The sequence below is a fragment of the Mobula hypostoma genome, chromosome 16 (assembly GCF_963921235.1).
Source record: "Mobula hypostoma chromosome 16, sMobHyp1.1, whole genome shotgun sequence".
NCBI lineage: Eukaryota > Metazoa > Chordata > Chondrichthyes > Myliobatiformes > Myliobatidae > Mobula > Mobula hypostoma.
In genome coordinates, this window is record NC_086112.1 from 15,466,975 (window position 1) to 15,480,842 (window position 13,868).

Consider the following 13,868-nt stretch of genomic DNA (forward strand, 5'->3'; position numbering starts at 1 on the left):
CTCCATAAATGCTGTGTGACTGGCTGTGTTCCTCCAGCATTTGTGTGCGTTCCTTCATCTGCAGAAACTCATGTCTTGGACTGTCTCTTGCTAAAGTTCGGTCAAAACAACATCAGCAAACTTGTCTCTTCCGTCAGCAGCAACAAAAGCAGATGCTTACATGAGATGGATCACATCAATTTCCCCAGATTCTATTCTCAAAATAGAAGCTAATTCACCCATTAGATATTAGAAATTGTATGATGATACCTACTTTTGAACCAACGTATCCCAGTTCTTCTTAAAAAATTCCCAAGCAAGATTATGTCCTTTTGGGTTTTTGCTGACCAGAACAATGATATAAGGCAGATCTTGTGTTTTGAGAATATCGCCTTTCAAACTTTGATCCATTAACCTGATTGTAAAACAACAGACAGAAGACTCGGGTCATGGGAGACACTAACGCAAGTTTGTAAATGATTGATACAAAGATTATTGAACTGCTTTAACATGACTAACCAACAAATTGGCAGAAATGCCAGGAAAAACGGAATGTATACCTGTACTTAGCTTTTTAATCAATGTTGGCTACCCCATTGAAGTGAATGGGGTTGACATTTTACACCGGCCATTCCTGGCTTAAATTTGAGAAGCCAGATATAAAATGTATCTGGCCTCTTGGCAACGTATATCTGTGTTAAGCCTTTGAATTGCAAACATGGTAATTTAAAGTTCGAAGTAAATTTATTATCAAAGTAAGTATGTATCACATATACTACCCTGAGATTCATTTCCTTACAGGCATCCCATTCACAGTAGAACAGAGAAATACAACAGAATCAATGAAAATCTACACGCAAAGACTGACAAACAACCAATATGCAAAGTAAGACAAATTGTGAAAGTACACAAAAACTACTACTAATAATTACAGTTCTGGTCACTGAATTATAGGAAAGATGTCAACAAAATAGAGAGAGTACAGAGATTTACTAGAATATTGCCTGGGTTTCAGCACCTAAGTTACAGAGAAAGATTGAACAAGTTAGGTCTTTATTCTTTGGAGCGTAGAAGGTTGAGGGGTGGGGGCTTGATGGAGGTATTTAAAATTATGAGGGGGATAGAGTTGATGTGGATAGGCTTTTTCCATTGAGAGTAGGGGAGATTCAAACAAGAGAACATGAGTTGAGAGTTAAGGGGCAAAAGTTTAGGGGTAACACGCGGGGGAATTTCTTTACTCGGAGAGTGGTAGCTGTGTGGAACGAGGTCCAGTAGAGGTGGTAGAGGCAGGCTCGATATTGTCATTTTTAAAAAATTGGATAATTATATGGACAGAAAAGGAATGGAGGGTTATGGGCTGAATGCAGGTAAATGGGACTAGGTGAGAGTAAGCGTTCGGCACGGACTGGAAGGGCCGAGATGGCCTGTTTTCGTGTTGTAATTGTTATATGGTTATAATAATAATAAACAAATAAGTAAATAGACTCATTTGTCTGTATCCTGATGGGAGGTCACTAACGTAAACATGATCAGATTAGTTTGATGTTGGAGAACCTAATGTGCCATTCAGCAGCTTCTGGATAGAGATTAATAAGGCTTATTTAATCTAATTTAATAAACGCTGTTGTTTTATTTATTTAGATGATACAGTGTGGTTATAGATCCTTCCAGGCCAACAGCAGCATCCCACCTATTTAACGCTAGCCTATTGGCAGGACAATTTACAATGACCAATTAAATTAGCTTACTACGGGTACGTCTTCAGAATGTGGGAGGAAACCGGAGCATGCATTCACAGGGAGAAACAGACAAACTCCCTACAGAGGACATCGGAATTGAACTCCAAACTCCGAAGCCCTGAGCTGTAATAGTGTCCCTCTAACCATTACTATCCAAAGCTATCAGCATGGGGTATTACGGTGAAAAGTCGGCAGCATGTGGTGAGTGACATCTGGAACTATTAGGGTGGTGATCTCCGTGCTCCTGCGGGGCCTGGTATTGGAAGGCACAAATTCTCCAGGCCTTTCCTGCCATTGTTCAAGTAATCACAGTCCATAGATAAATCAATTACATCCACACTCATCTACTCATCATGGCCCAAAGTTTCCATTAAAATGTAAGTGTTTGGCACCCTTATACAAGCAAGCACGATGGTGGGAATCTCTTCCTTTCTTGTCACTGACCATCGCCAAGTCCACTGCACCTCAGTAACACACACAAAATGCTGGAGAAACTCAGCAGACCAGGCACCATCTACAGAAAGGAGCATTTTTTCAGGTCTGATGAAGAGTCTCGGCCTGAAACGTCATTGTGTACTCTTTTCCGTAGATGTTGCCTGGTCTACTAAGTTCCTCCAGCACTTTGTGTGCATTACTTTGATTTCCAGCATCTGCCGATTTTCTCTTGTTTGTGATTTGACACCTCGGTGTTTGGCTCCTCATACAGCACCCACCTCCGCCTGCCCTCCAGCAGTTCCACCGCCAAGGCTGAGTGATCCCGTTTATGTTGCTTAAACTGTGCCAACTATCTATTTTGATCCCCTTATATTGTTAATTATTTGTTTTTCTACTGGCAATTAAAGGGATGGCATGGTAGTCTAGCGGTTAGCATCATGCTTTACAGCAGTCACAAATCAGGGTTCAATTCCTGCTGCTGTCCTCAATGAGTTTGTACGTTCTCCCTGTGGCCGCATGGATTTCCTCTGGGTGCTCCAGTTTCCTCCTATATTCCAAAGACGTATGCAATAGGGTTGCAGGAATGCTCTGTTGGTGCCAGAAGCACGATGACACTTGTGGGCTGCCCCCAGCACATATTCAGACTGTCTTGGTCATTGACGCAAATGACGCATTTCACTGTATATTTCGATGTGCATGCAACAAATAAAGCTAATCTTCATCTTTATCTTTAAATACAATTCCCCTAGAAAAGACAAGAGTTTACATACATATTAAGAGTAACAGTAAAACCAAAGGTGACAGAACAACTCAAATTCTGGGAGTGAGGAAAAGACAGCCAGTCAACAGAGTCACACAATTGTACAGAAATGGATGTCCAGGATTATCCTCATTCCTGTATGCAGTATACTCAGACATCCCACCCTGCAAAAACTCATTTCAGGGAGGTAGCACCATCAATTTGCGGGAGACTCCCGGAACTTCCAGGAGAGGTGGGATGTCTGCAATAGAGTAGCTCCTTAGCAGCTGGCCAGCTAGTTTAAATAACGTTAGCTATGCTAATGAATGAATGACACCTGTTAAACTCACCTCAACATGTCTTTTACAGTCTTAACCCACCATGGGCAATAGAAAAGTTACTGTTGCAAACAGTGCAGCGAGCAACACTGTCATTATTTTTGACCCCTATTAGGCAGGGGTACACTTTAGTGTAGTCTGGGGTGACGTACGTTTTATATTTTCTTTTTTTGGAACGCTCTGCCACTCTGACATTTTTTTGGAACTCTCTCGCTCTTGCTCTCGCTCTTGCTCTCTCTCGCACTCTCTCTCTCCCTCGCTCTCGCACTCTCTCTCTCTGTCATCGCTCTCACTTGCGCTCGCGCTTGCTTTCTTGCTCTTGCGCTCGCTCTCTTGATCCCTCTCGCGTGCTCTCTCACGCTCGCTCTCAAAAAAATCCATTCCCGGGACATTGCATATAATTTGTGGGCATCAGGGAGCCACTATTAATATGCGGGAGACTCCCGGAACTTCCAGGAGAGGTGGGATGTCTGTATACTTAACATAAAACTTGCCAGAAGAATTTATGTTCACTAAGTCACAGAGTCATAGAAAAGTACAGCACAGAAACAAGCCTTTCAGCTCATCTAGTCCATGCTGACTTATTGAAACTGAATAGTTCCATCGACCTACACCCCGATCAGATCCCTCCATGCTCCTATCTATGTACCTTTCCAAAATTTTCTTAAACGTTGAAATCGCGCTTGCATACACCACTGCCTGATAGTTCATTCCATACTCTGATCACCCTCTGATTGAAGAAGTTCCCCGTCATGTTCCCCTTAAGCCTTTTAACCCATGACCTCTGGTTGTCATCCCACCAGAACTCAGTGGTAAAATCCTGCTTGCATTTACCCTACCTATACTCCTCATAATTTTGTGTACCTCTATCAAATCTCCTCTCAATTCTCTATGTTCTAGGGAATAAAATCCTAACCTCTTCAATCTTTCCTTATAACTCAGGTCCTCCAATCCCGGCAACATCCTTGTAAATTTGCTCAGCATTCTTAAAACCTTATTTACATATTTTTTCCCAATATTTTTTGGAAAAAGCCAAAGTTGTTAATTGATGTCAGTTTGGGTTGTTTCTACTTGGAGAAAATATACTTTAAAGCTTTGTGTAATTTACCACTGGAGTTTCTCTGTATTGTTGGTGATTGTTAAGGCACTCTTAATTTTGCTCTTTTCTGAAGTGAAGATCGAGCGCCTATATTTCTCGAAGAGGAAGTCCCACCCTTCTGCTGTCTGGGCTCCAACTGCAAAGATGGCTGTGGCAACATCGGTGGGCAAGCTGTCAGGCAAAGAAAAAAAAAGAATTATTTAACAACTTTAAATTCAACAGCAAAAAAACAGTAAATTTTATAAAGGGTTAAATGGTTAAACAGCATCTGAGGAAGAAGCTGATAAATTATTGGGGTGAATTTGCAACTTTACTTCACAGATACAGTATATTGTTCACTGAAAAATCAGAACGGTTTGGCAATATTGCATTTATTAAAACAGCTGGAATATTCCAATTATAAGTTGAATGTATTAGACCCAATTGAAATAATTAATCCTCCAGGACTGGGTTTAGTGTATCCTAGAAAGAGATAAAATAGCGATAAACTGGATTAGTGATGTGCAAGCTCTTGGCTGTCTGGCAAAAGGGTCAGGAGACATGTCAGTTCAGAATGACATCAGTAACAGACTGGGGAGTGGTCACTGCATTTCCTGCGATGGGAGTCTTGATCCAGGAGAGATTTTGGCTTCTGCAAGGTAAAAGCCCATTTATTGCTGCATAAAAATTCTCCCTCTTGTCAATGGTTTTGGTAACGCTGTCAGAACTGTATTTGAGAGAACAGAGTCCTGCAAACTCAGAGGAAACAAAATGAAAACTATTGCTATTTCACAACTTGGTTATTTTCACTGGAAGTCCATGAGTAGAGAGCCAAACTTAAAGGCCCCAGCCAGAACTGCAAGGCTGAAGGCAGGAGCGGTGGTCAAATTGTAGGGATGTTCCAGACAAAATTAAAGGCTTGAAGTAAAAGCAGCGAGGAGGGAGTTGCTGAATACAATCTCCAAATTTGTTTCAGGTGAACACTGAGGGAAACAAAATAGGACCTCATTTTCAGATTGTTCAGATTCAGTGAATCAAATTCCGTTATTGCAAGTAAGGTCATTTGCCTAGTTAATAGTGACAAATGTCATCACAGATTCCAATGCTGCTATCTACTGAAAGAATTATTTCAGTAATTGAGCATCAATACTTTACAATAGTTTTATTTATTTAGATGATACAGTGTGGAATAGACCCTTCCAGGCCAACAGCAGCATCCTACCTATTTAACCCTAGCCTATTGGCAGGACAATTTACAATGACCAATTAAATTAGCTTACTACGGGTACGTCTTCAGAATGTGGGAGGAAACTGGAGCATGCATTCACAGGGAGAAACAGACAAACTCCTTACAGAGGACAACACACATCAAAGTTGCTGGTGAACGCAGCAGGCCAAGCAGCATCTGTAGGAAGAGGTGCAGTCGACGTTTCAGGCCGAGATCCTTCGTCAGGACTAACTGAAGGAAGAGTGAGTAAGGGATTTGAAAGTTGGAGGGGGAGGGGGAGATCCAAAATGATAGGAGAAGACAGGAGGGGGAGGGATAGAGCCAAGAGCTGGACAGGTGATAGGCAAAAGGGGATACGAGAGGATCATGGGACAGGAGGCCCGGGAAGAAAGACAAGGGGGGGGGGGAACCAGAGGATGGGCAAGAGGTATATTCAGAGGGACAGAGGGAGAAGAAAGAGAGTGAGAGAAAGAATGTGTGCATAAAAATGAGTAACAGATGGGGTATGAGGGGGAGGTGGGGCCTTAGCAGAAGTTAGAGAAGTCGATGTTCATGCCATCAGGTTGGAGGCTACCCAGACGGAATATAAGGTGTTGTTCCTCCAACCTGAGTGTGGCTTCATCTTTACAGTAGAGGAGGCCGTGGATAGACATGTCAGAATGGGAATGGGATGTGGAATTAAAATGTGTGGCCACTGGGAGATCCTGCTTTCTCTGGCGGACAGAGCGTAGATGTTCAGCAAAGCGGTCTCCCAGTCTGCGTCGGGTCTTGCCAATATATAAAAGGCCACATCGGGAGCACCGGACACAGTATATCACCTCAGTCGACTCACAGGTGAAGTGTTGCCTCACCTGGAAGGACTGTTTGGGGCCCTGAATGGTGGTAAGGGAGGAAGTGTAAGGGCATGTGTAGCACTTGTTCCGCTTACACAGATAAGTGCCAGGACGGAGATCAGTGGGGAGGGATGGGGGGAAACGAATGGACAAGGAAGTTGTGTAGGGTGCGATCCCTGCGGAATGCAGGTGGGGGGGAGGGAAAGATGTGCTTAGTGGTGGGATCCCGTTGGAGGTGGCGGAAGTTATGGAGAATAATATGTTGGACCCGGAGGCTGGTGGGGTGGTAGGTGAGGACCAGGGGAACCCTATTCCTAGTGGGGTGGCGGGAGGATGGAGTGACAGCAGATGTACGTGAAATGGGGGAGATGCGTTTAAGAGCAGAGTTGATAGTGGAGGAAGGGGCTTCCCCTGGTCCTCACCTACCACCCCACCAGCCTCCGGGTCCAACATATTATTCTCTGTAACTTCCGCCACCTCCAATGGGATCCCACCCCTAAGCACATCTTTCCCTCCCCCCCTCTCTCTGCATTCCACAGGGATCGCTCCCTACACAACTCCCTTGTCCATTTGTCCCCCCATCCCTCCCCACTGATCTCCCTCCTGGCACTTATCCGTGTAAGCGGAACAAGTGCTACACATGCCCTTACACTTCCTCCCTTACCACCATTCAGGGCCCCAAACAGTCCTTCCAGGTGAGGCAACACTTCACCTGTGAGTCGACTGAGGTGATATACTGAATCCGGTGCTCCCGATGTGGCCTTTTATATATTGGCGAGACCCGACGCAGACTGGGAGACCGCTTTACTGAACATCTACGCTCTGTCCGCCAGAGAAAGCAGGATCTCCCAGTGGCCACACATTTTAATTCCACATCCCATTCCCATTCTGACATGTCTATCCACGGCCTCCTCTACTGTAAAGATGAAGCCACACTCAGGTTGGAGGAACAACACCTTATATTCCGTCTGGGTAGCCTCCAACCTGATGGCATGAACATCGACTTCTTGAACTTCCGCTAAGGCCCCACCTCCCCCTCGTACCCCATCTGTTACTCATTTTTATGCACACATTCTTTCTCTCACTCTCTTTCTTCTCCCTCTGTCCCTCTGAGTATACCTCTTGCCCATCCTCTGGTTCCCCCCCCCTTGTCTTTCTTCCCGGGCCTCCTGTCCCATGATCCTCTCGTATCCCCTTTTGCCTATCACCTGTCCAGCTCTCAGCTCTATCCCTCCCCCTCCTGTCTTCTCCTATCATTTTGCATCTCCCCCTCCCCCTCCAACTTTCAAATCCCTTACTCACTCTTCCTTCAGTTAGTCCTGACGAAGGATCTCGGCCTGAAACGTCGACTGCACCTCTTCCTACAGATGCTGCTTGGCCTGCTGCGTTCACCAGCAACTTTGATGTGTGTTGCTTGAATTTCCAGCATCTGCAGAATTCCTGTTGTTTGTCCTTACAGAGGACATCGGAATTGAACTCCAAACTCCAAAGCCCTGAGCTGTAATAGTGTCTCTCTAACCATTACTACTTTATTCCCGTAATAAAGCCTGTGGAGTACAGTACTTTAAAACATAGAGGACTCCTAAGTCCAGGTTACTGCAACCTCCTTCAGAATGATACAGTACTCTGAGCTAGTCCATGATTCTTATCTCAAACGACTCAGGTTTCTCTGTAAAGTGAATTTTGAAGTTGTGGTAACCACCTGACGAACCCAACCAAACACCAAACTTCCATCTCAACATGGCTTTTTCATACCTACTGAGTCAGAATCAGAATCAGGTTTACTATAATCCATAAGTTGTGAAGTTTTTTTGTTTTGTGACAGCAGCAAAGTGTCACAAAACAACATCACTATGAATTACAACAAAAAACTAAATGAAATAAGTAGTACTAAAAGAGAACGATTTACAGATGCATTGTTCACTTTATATTTGAGGCTAACAGCCAGCTGGTGACCACAAGCACGGGGTGTACATCTTCAACTCCCAATACTATGGGTACCAAATGTTATAGGAGTCAATTTGCTCAGAAATAATTTACATATTAGTTTGTAAAAGAGGAACAGGTCATATTAAGAATAATGATGCTGAAGAATATAGGATTATTATTAATACTAACTATAATAGTATTAATATGGGTGTGGGGAGAAGGCAGAAGAATGGGGTTGAGAGGGGTGATGGATTAGCCATGATGGAATGGCAGAGCAGACTCGATGGGCTGAATAGCCTAATTCTGCTCCTATGTCTTATGGTCTTATTTTGAATTATATATTTGATTTTCTGAGTAGGACACTATCAGTTTGTTTCTTCCCTGATCTTTGAATCAACGTCCAACAATGAGGAGTATCACGAAGTTTTATTATGGCTTGCTATAATGCTTAGGCCATAGATGAGTGGTATATTAGATTTTATTCTAATGTTATTTTCTACTTCACAGATTTGAGGTTTGCAAATAACCATCCCTTTTGATTAAAGCATTCTATGGTTGCCTGGTGCAACTCAGGCTTCAGCACACATAGAGTCAACAGCATTACTCTAGGTGTGGAGAACTGGTCAAGGATGGCAGGCTGCTTTCACAGTTATTGGACATAATGAGGCTGAACACATAATGAACACTGAGGCTGTCTACAAGAAGGGTCAGAGCCGTCTCTATTTCCTGAGGAGACTGAGGTCCTTTAACATCTGCCAGACGATGCTGAGGATGTTCTACGAGTCTGTGGTGGCCAGTGCGATCATGTTTGCTGTTGTGTGCTAGGGCAGCAGGCTGAGGGTAGCAGACACCAACAGAATCAACAAACTCATTCGTAAGGCCAGTGATGTTGTGAGGATGGAACTGGACTCTCTCACGGTGGTGTCTGAAAAGAGGATGCTGTCTAAGTTGCATGCCATCTTGGTCAATGTCTCCCATCCACTACATAATGTACTGGGTGGGCACAGGAGTACATTCAGCCAGAGACTCATTCTACCGAGATGCAACACAGAGCGTCATAGGAAGTCATTCCTGCCTGAGGCCATCAAACTTTACAACTCCTCCCTTGGAGGGTCAGACACCCTGAGCCGATAGGCTGGTCCTGGACTTATTTCCTGGCATAATTTTCATATTACTATTTAATTATTTATGGTTTTATTACTATTTATTATTTATGGTGCAACTGTAACGAAAACCAATTTCCCCCCGGGATCAATAAAGTATGACTATGAGTATAATGCATTTATTAGACAGAAACTTCATGGTTATTTTAAATGGCCATAACATTTGTTTTGTAGGAGTTTTTCTTGCTAAAAAAATGACTGCAAATTCTCAATCTACCCTAATGGGATCTGAACTTACATTCCAATGATTCCTCCAGACCTCTGGATCACAAATCCAAAGAGACAATCACTGTGCTTCATGCCTTGGCTCTGCTGTGTAAGTGATAACTTCAATTATATCAATGGGAGTAGAGTTCCGAATTTGAGTTTGACATCCATAGGCTTCTCCATCTCACGCTTAACATGTAATACAAAAAATTCATTCCCACTCCAACTCCAACAACCTATATCAGAGACCATTACTGTAGTTAATACCAGCTGTAATCTGGGACCGACCTCAAAGTACCATTGGAGTCCTTCCATTTCCTGAAGTATTCCTCCGCTTTGTCAACACAGGGCTGGTATTTGCGAACGCAGGCAAATACCAGAAGTGAGCTGCGTAGCATTCGTTCTGAAATCGTACCATCATTACTCCATGATTGCTGGTCAATCAGGTTCTTAAATAAGTCAACTATGTATGCCTTGGATGAAATGAGAGAAACAAAAACATTTTGTTAATTGTCTTTAAACATGGAGGTTTCTGTACTGCGGTGCTCTAAGACAGCAGTTGTTACACTGGCCTTCGTAACTCAAGGGTATGGAGTCCAGGAGTTGGGATGTTACGCTGAAGTTGTACAAGACGCTGGTGAGGCTGAATTTGGAGAATTGTGTGCTGTTCTGGTCAACAATCTACAGGGAAGATATCAACAAGATTGAAAGAGTGCAGAGAAAATTTACAAGGATGTGGCCAGAACTTGAAGACCTGAGTTATAGGGAAAGGTTGAATAGGTTAGGGCCTTATTCCCTGGAGTGTAGGAGAATGAAGGGCGACCTTATTGAGGTTTACAAAATTATGAGGGATACAGATAGAGTGAATGTATGTAAGCTTTTCCCCCTCAGGTTGGGAGAGAGTAGAACTGGGGCTCAAAGATTTAATGTGAAAGGTGAAATATTTAAGGGAAAACTGAGGGGGGACTTCTTCACTCAGACTGTTTGAAACAAGCTGCCAGTGAAAATGGTAGAGGAGGGTTCACTTCTAACAGAGGTTTGGAGAGCTGCATGAATGAGAGGGAGTTTGCAAGGGTGTGATCTGGGTGCAGGTGGATGGGACTAGGCAGAAGACACGATGGGCCAAAGGGTCTGTTTCTATGCTGAAGTACTCTATAACTCTGAGGTTAACAGTGTTTTATATTTGCACTGCTGTGTACATTAAGTATGCTGCTCTGGACCGAGGTTGCTACCAGGATTTAGCCTGACAGTGTGTTTACTCAGCATGTAAGCAGAGGACCATTATAGTAAGACCATTCGCTCATCACATTAAACTGAAATACATTTCAACTCAGATAAAATGCAAAGAAAAGTGAAAGCGGGGAAAAATCTTTGGATATTCTGGAGAAAATGGCAAGGATGTCTTATTAGTTTTGCTAAGTGGCTGTCTTTCATCATGACTGACTGGTGTAACAGACCGGGAAGCGAGTAAGCTTGGCTGTTTGCCATCCGGCCAGACAAGGGAGAAATGCGGGCTGAGACAGAGATCACAGAAATCATGTCAGCCTGGGGGAAGCTCTTCAGCTCCTCCACTGCCAAAGGTAATGTCATAACCAATATTCCAGGATTGCTGAAGCATAGAACGACTATGCCTCAGTGGGTTAGAAATTAAGAAAACCTTGTTTAAACATCTTTAAAGGCTTTTACTAACAGACACGCAACATGGTATACACTCAGTGGCCACTTTATAGGTACATGGATACACAACCTCACTAATATAAATATCTAATTAGACAATCATGTGGCAGCAATTGTCTACTAGACGGATGGAAGAAGACTATGCCTAATTCTACTCCTGTGTCTTGTTTATGGTTTAATACTTTAAAGCATGCGGACAAGGTCAAGAGGTTCATTTGTTGTTCAGACTAAACAGCAGAATGGGGGAAGAAATGTGATCTAAGTGACTTTGACCGTGGAATGATTGTTGGTGCTAAACAGGGTGGTTTGAATACCTCAGAAGTTGCTAATCTCTGGAGATTTTTACTCTTAACACTCTAGATTTTACAGAGAATGGTGTGAAAAGTGAAAAAAAAAATCCGATGAGTGGCAATTCTGTGGGTGAAAATGCCTTGAGAGAGGTCAGAGGAGAATGGTCAGACTGGTTCAAGCTAACAGTAAGGTGAAAGTACGTCAAACACCACGTGTTAGGGTGGTGTGCAGAGGAGCATCTCTGAATGCAAAACACATTGAACCTTGAAGTAGGTGAGCTGCAGGAGCAGAAGATCACAAACATACTAGGTACTCTTGTACCTAATAAAGTGGCCACTGAATTCCTTTCTAACATTGTGCAGGGATATGAACTACTATCTCAAAGTTCCAATTCGATGGAGGTGTGGGTCACCGTCACAATAATTTAATCTTACCTTCATTTTAGTTTCAATTTCCATCATTTCCCTCTTCTCCATAAGCTTATAGATGGGTATAAGCTCATTCATGCCTTGGAAGACTGGCATAGTGCTCATTTCATTCCTCAGATACAGCGTCAAGTCAAGGGCCTTGTCAAGTGGCAGCTTCCCGACACTAATGAATGCAAACATTAAAGAGTTAACACTAATAATAAAATTGAGTAAAGCAAAACATTTACAGGTAGAAATGTGGTGCCAGGAAATAATAAAAGGTAATAAATTTCAAATACATAATCAGGCTTGACAGAATGCACCTTTTGAAATAATTGTGGTAATGTTTATTTCGAGGACTTTACAGATTTTTATTCATTGGAATTTTCAAGATTGCATAAAACGAGGGGTACCTAGGCTGACAAATCATCAACAACATTAATGGATATTTCAACTAAAATAAATCTAATATGCAAAAATATCAATATACCCAATTTACCACATTATGATCAATTAGCAATGAACATTACAGTTGGGAGTGGAGAAAAATGAAAAATATAAATGATCTCTGCTTTTGTTTCGTTTATTGGAGTACATACATTACTGAATTTCAGTGACGAAAGTGACACTATCTTTCATAATTTGGTGAGTCCAACAAAATATTGAAATTTTCCAATTAAAATAGTATCTTGCCAAGCCTGAGTAAAAGACAAGTGAAGGTTGACAGGTTCCTGATTAGTCAGGGTGTCAAAGGTTACAGGGAGAAGGCAGGAGAATGGGATTGAGAGGGATAATAAATCAGCCATGTTGGAATGGCAGAGCAGACTCGATGGGCCAAATGGCCTAATTGTGCTCCTATGTCTTATGGTATTATGATATTATTATTACTTTTGACTTTATAATCAGATGACAGAAAAAGAAAGCAAAATGAGGAAAGAAAGCTGGATGCAGTCAGTAGGCTGGGGGTGCACATTCACTTCTCGTTAGAGTGAGTCAAATCGCTCAAAAATAACCCCTTCAGCCCACCGCAATCCTTTCCATTGCTACTTTGTTTTTATTCCAAATTCCAGCATTTGCTTTCTTTTGCCTTCTGTGAAACGACAGAATTATTCAGGGAATACTCTGGTTGGAATCGTTCAGCAGGGGACCACACCACAGTCTGCATAAAAACTCAAACCCCATTGGTTGGGCTGTTATCTATGGCAGCACAACTCACAATCAGCTAACAGTCTCCCTATCTGCCCTTCCAGGCTGACTTTAGTTGGCCCACGAACATGGAAACATACAGTGAAATGTGCTGTTTATGTCAGATCAAATCAGTGAGGATTGTGCTTGGGGCTACCCGCAAGTGTCGTCACACGTTCAACAGCGACATAAGCGTACCCAAACTTTACAAACCCTAATCCTATGGTACTGTGCAAAAGTCTCAGGCACATACAGTATGTACAGCCAGACTTTTGCATAGTACTGTATTTGTCAACATGGAGCGGAGAGTGAGTTTGTAAATCTGGAGGGAGCAAAGGATGTTAGGGATGGTGACGGTGGAGCACCCCAGGAGGGGTGTGGGGCAGGTGGCAGAGAAGGAGTGCCGGGGCAAAGGGTTGGAGTGGGTGCAGACACACCCAGCCCTGATACACCAGGCAAGGTCATCTGATTCCAATTGGTTTATTGATCATTACAGTATTTATCCCTGGTGCTTCCCACTCCCTCCCCTCTCCCTTCCCCTTTTCCCAACCATGATTCCCCTCTCCCTGCCTCCTTCGCACTCTCAGTCCACAATAAAGACAAAGTATCAGAATCAGGGTTATCATCACTGACATCTGTC

The 13,868-nt window shown here is 43.0% G+C and overlaps 1 protein-coding gene across 1 annotated transcript in view; it reads right to left on the reverse strand.

The window, feature by feature from the left end:
• erap1b (endoplasmic reticulum aminopeptidase 1b) overlaps positions 1–13,868 on the reverse strand; it is a 60,775-nt gene that overhangs the window by 7,569 nt on the left and 39,338 nt on the right. The window contains exons 14-17 of the mRNA XM_063068587.1: positions 12,071–12,227; positions 9,957–10,141; positions 4,339–4,500; positions 254–394 (exon numbers count right to left, since the gene is read on the reverse strand). Of these exons, the coding sequence (XP_062924657.1) occupies positions 254–394; positions 4,339–4,500; positions 9,957–10,141; positions 12,071–12,227 (645 nt within the window). The remainder of the gene's footprint in view (positions 1–253; positions 395–4,338; positions 4,501–9,956; positions 10,142–12,070; positions 12,228–13,868) is intronic.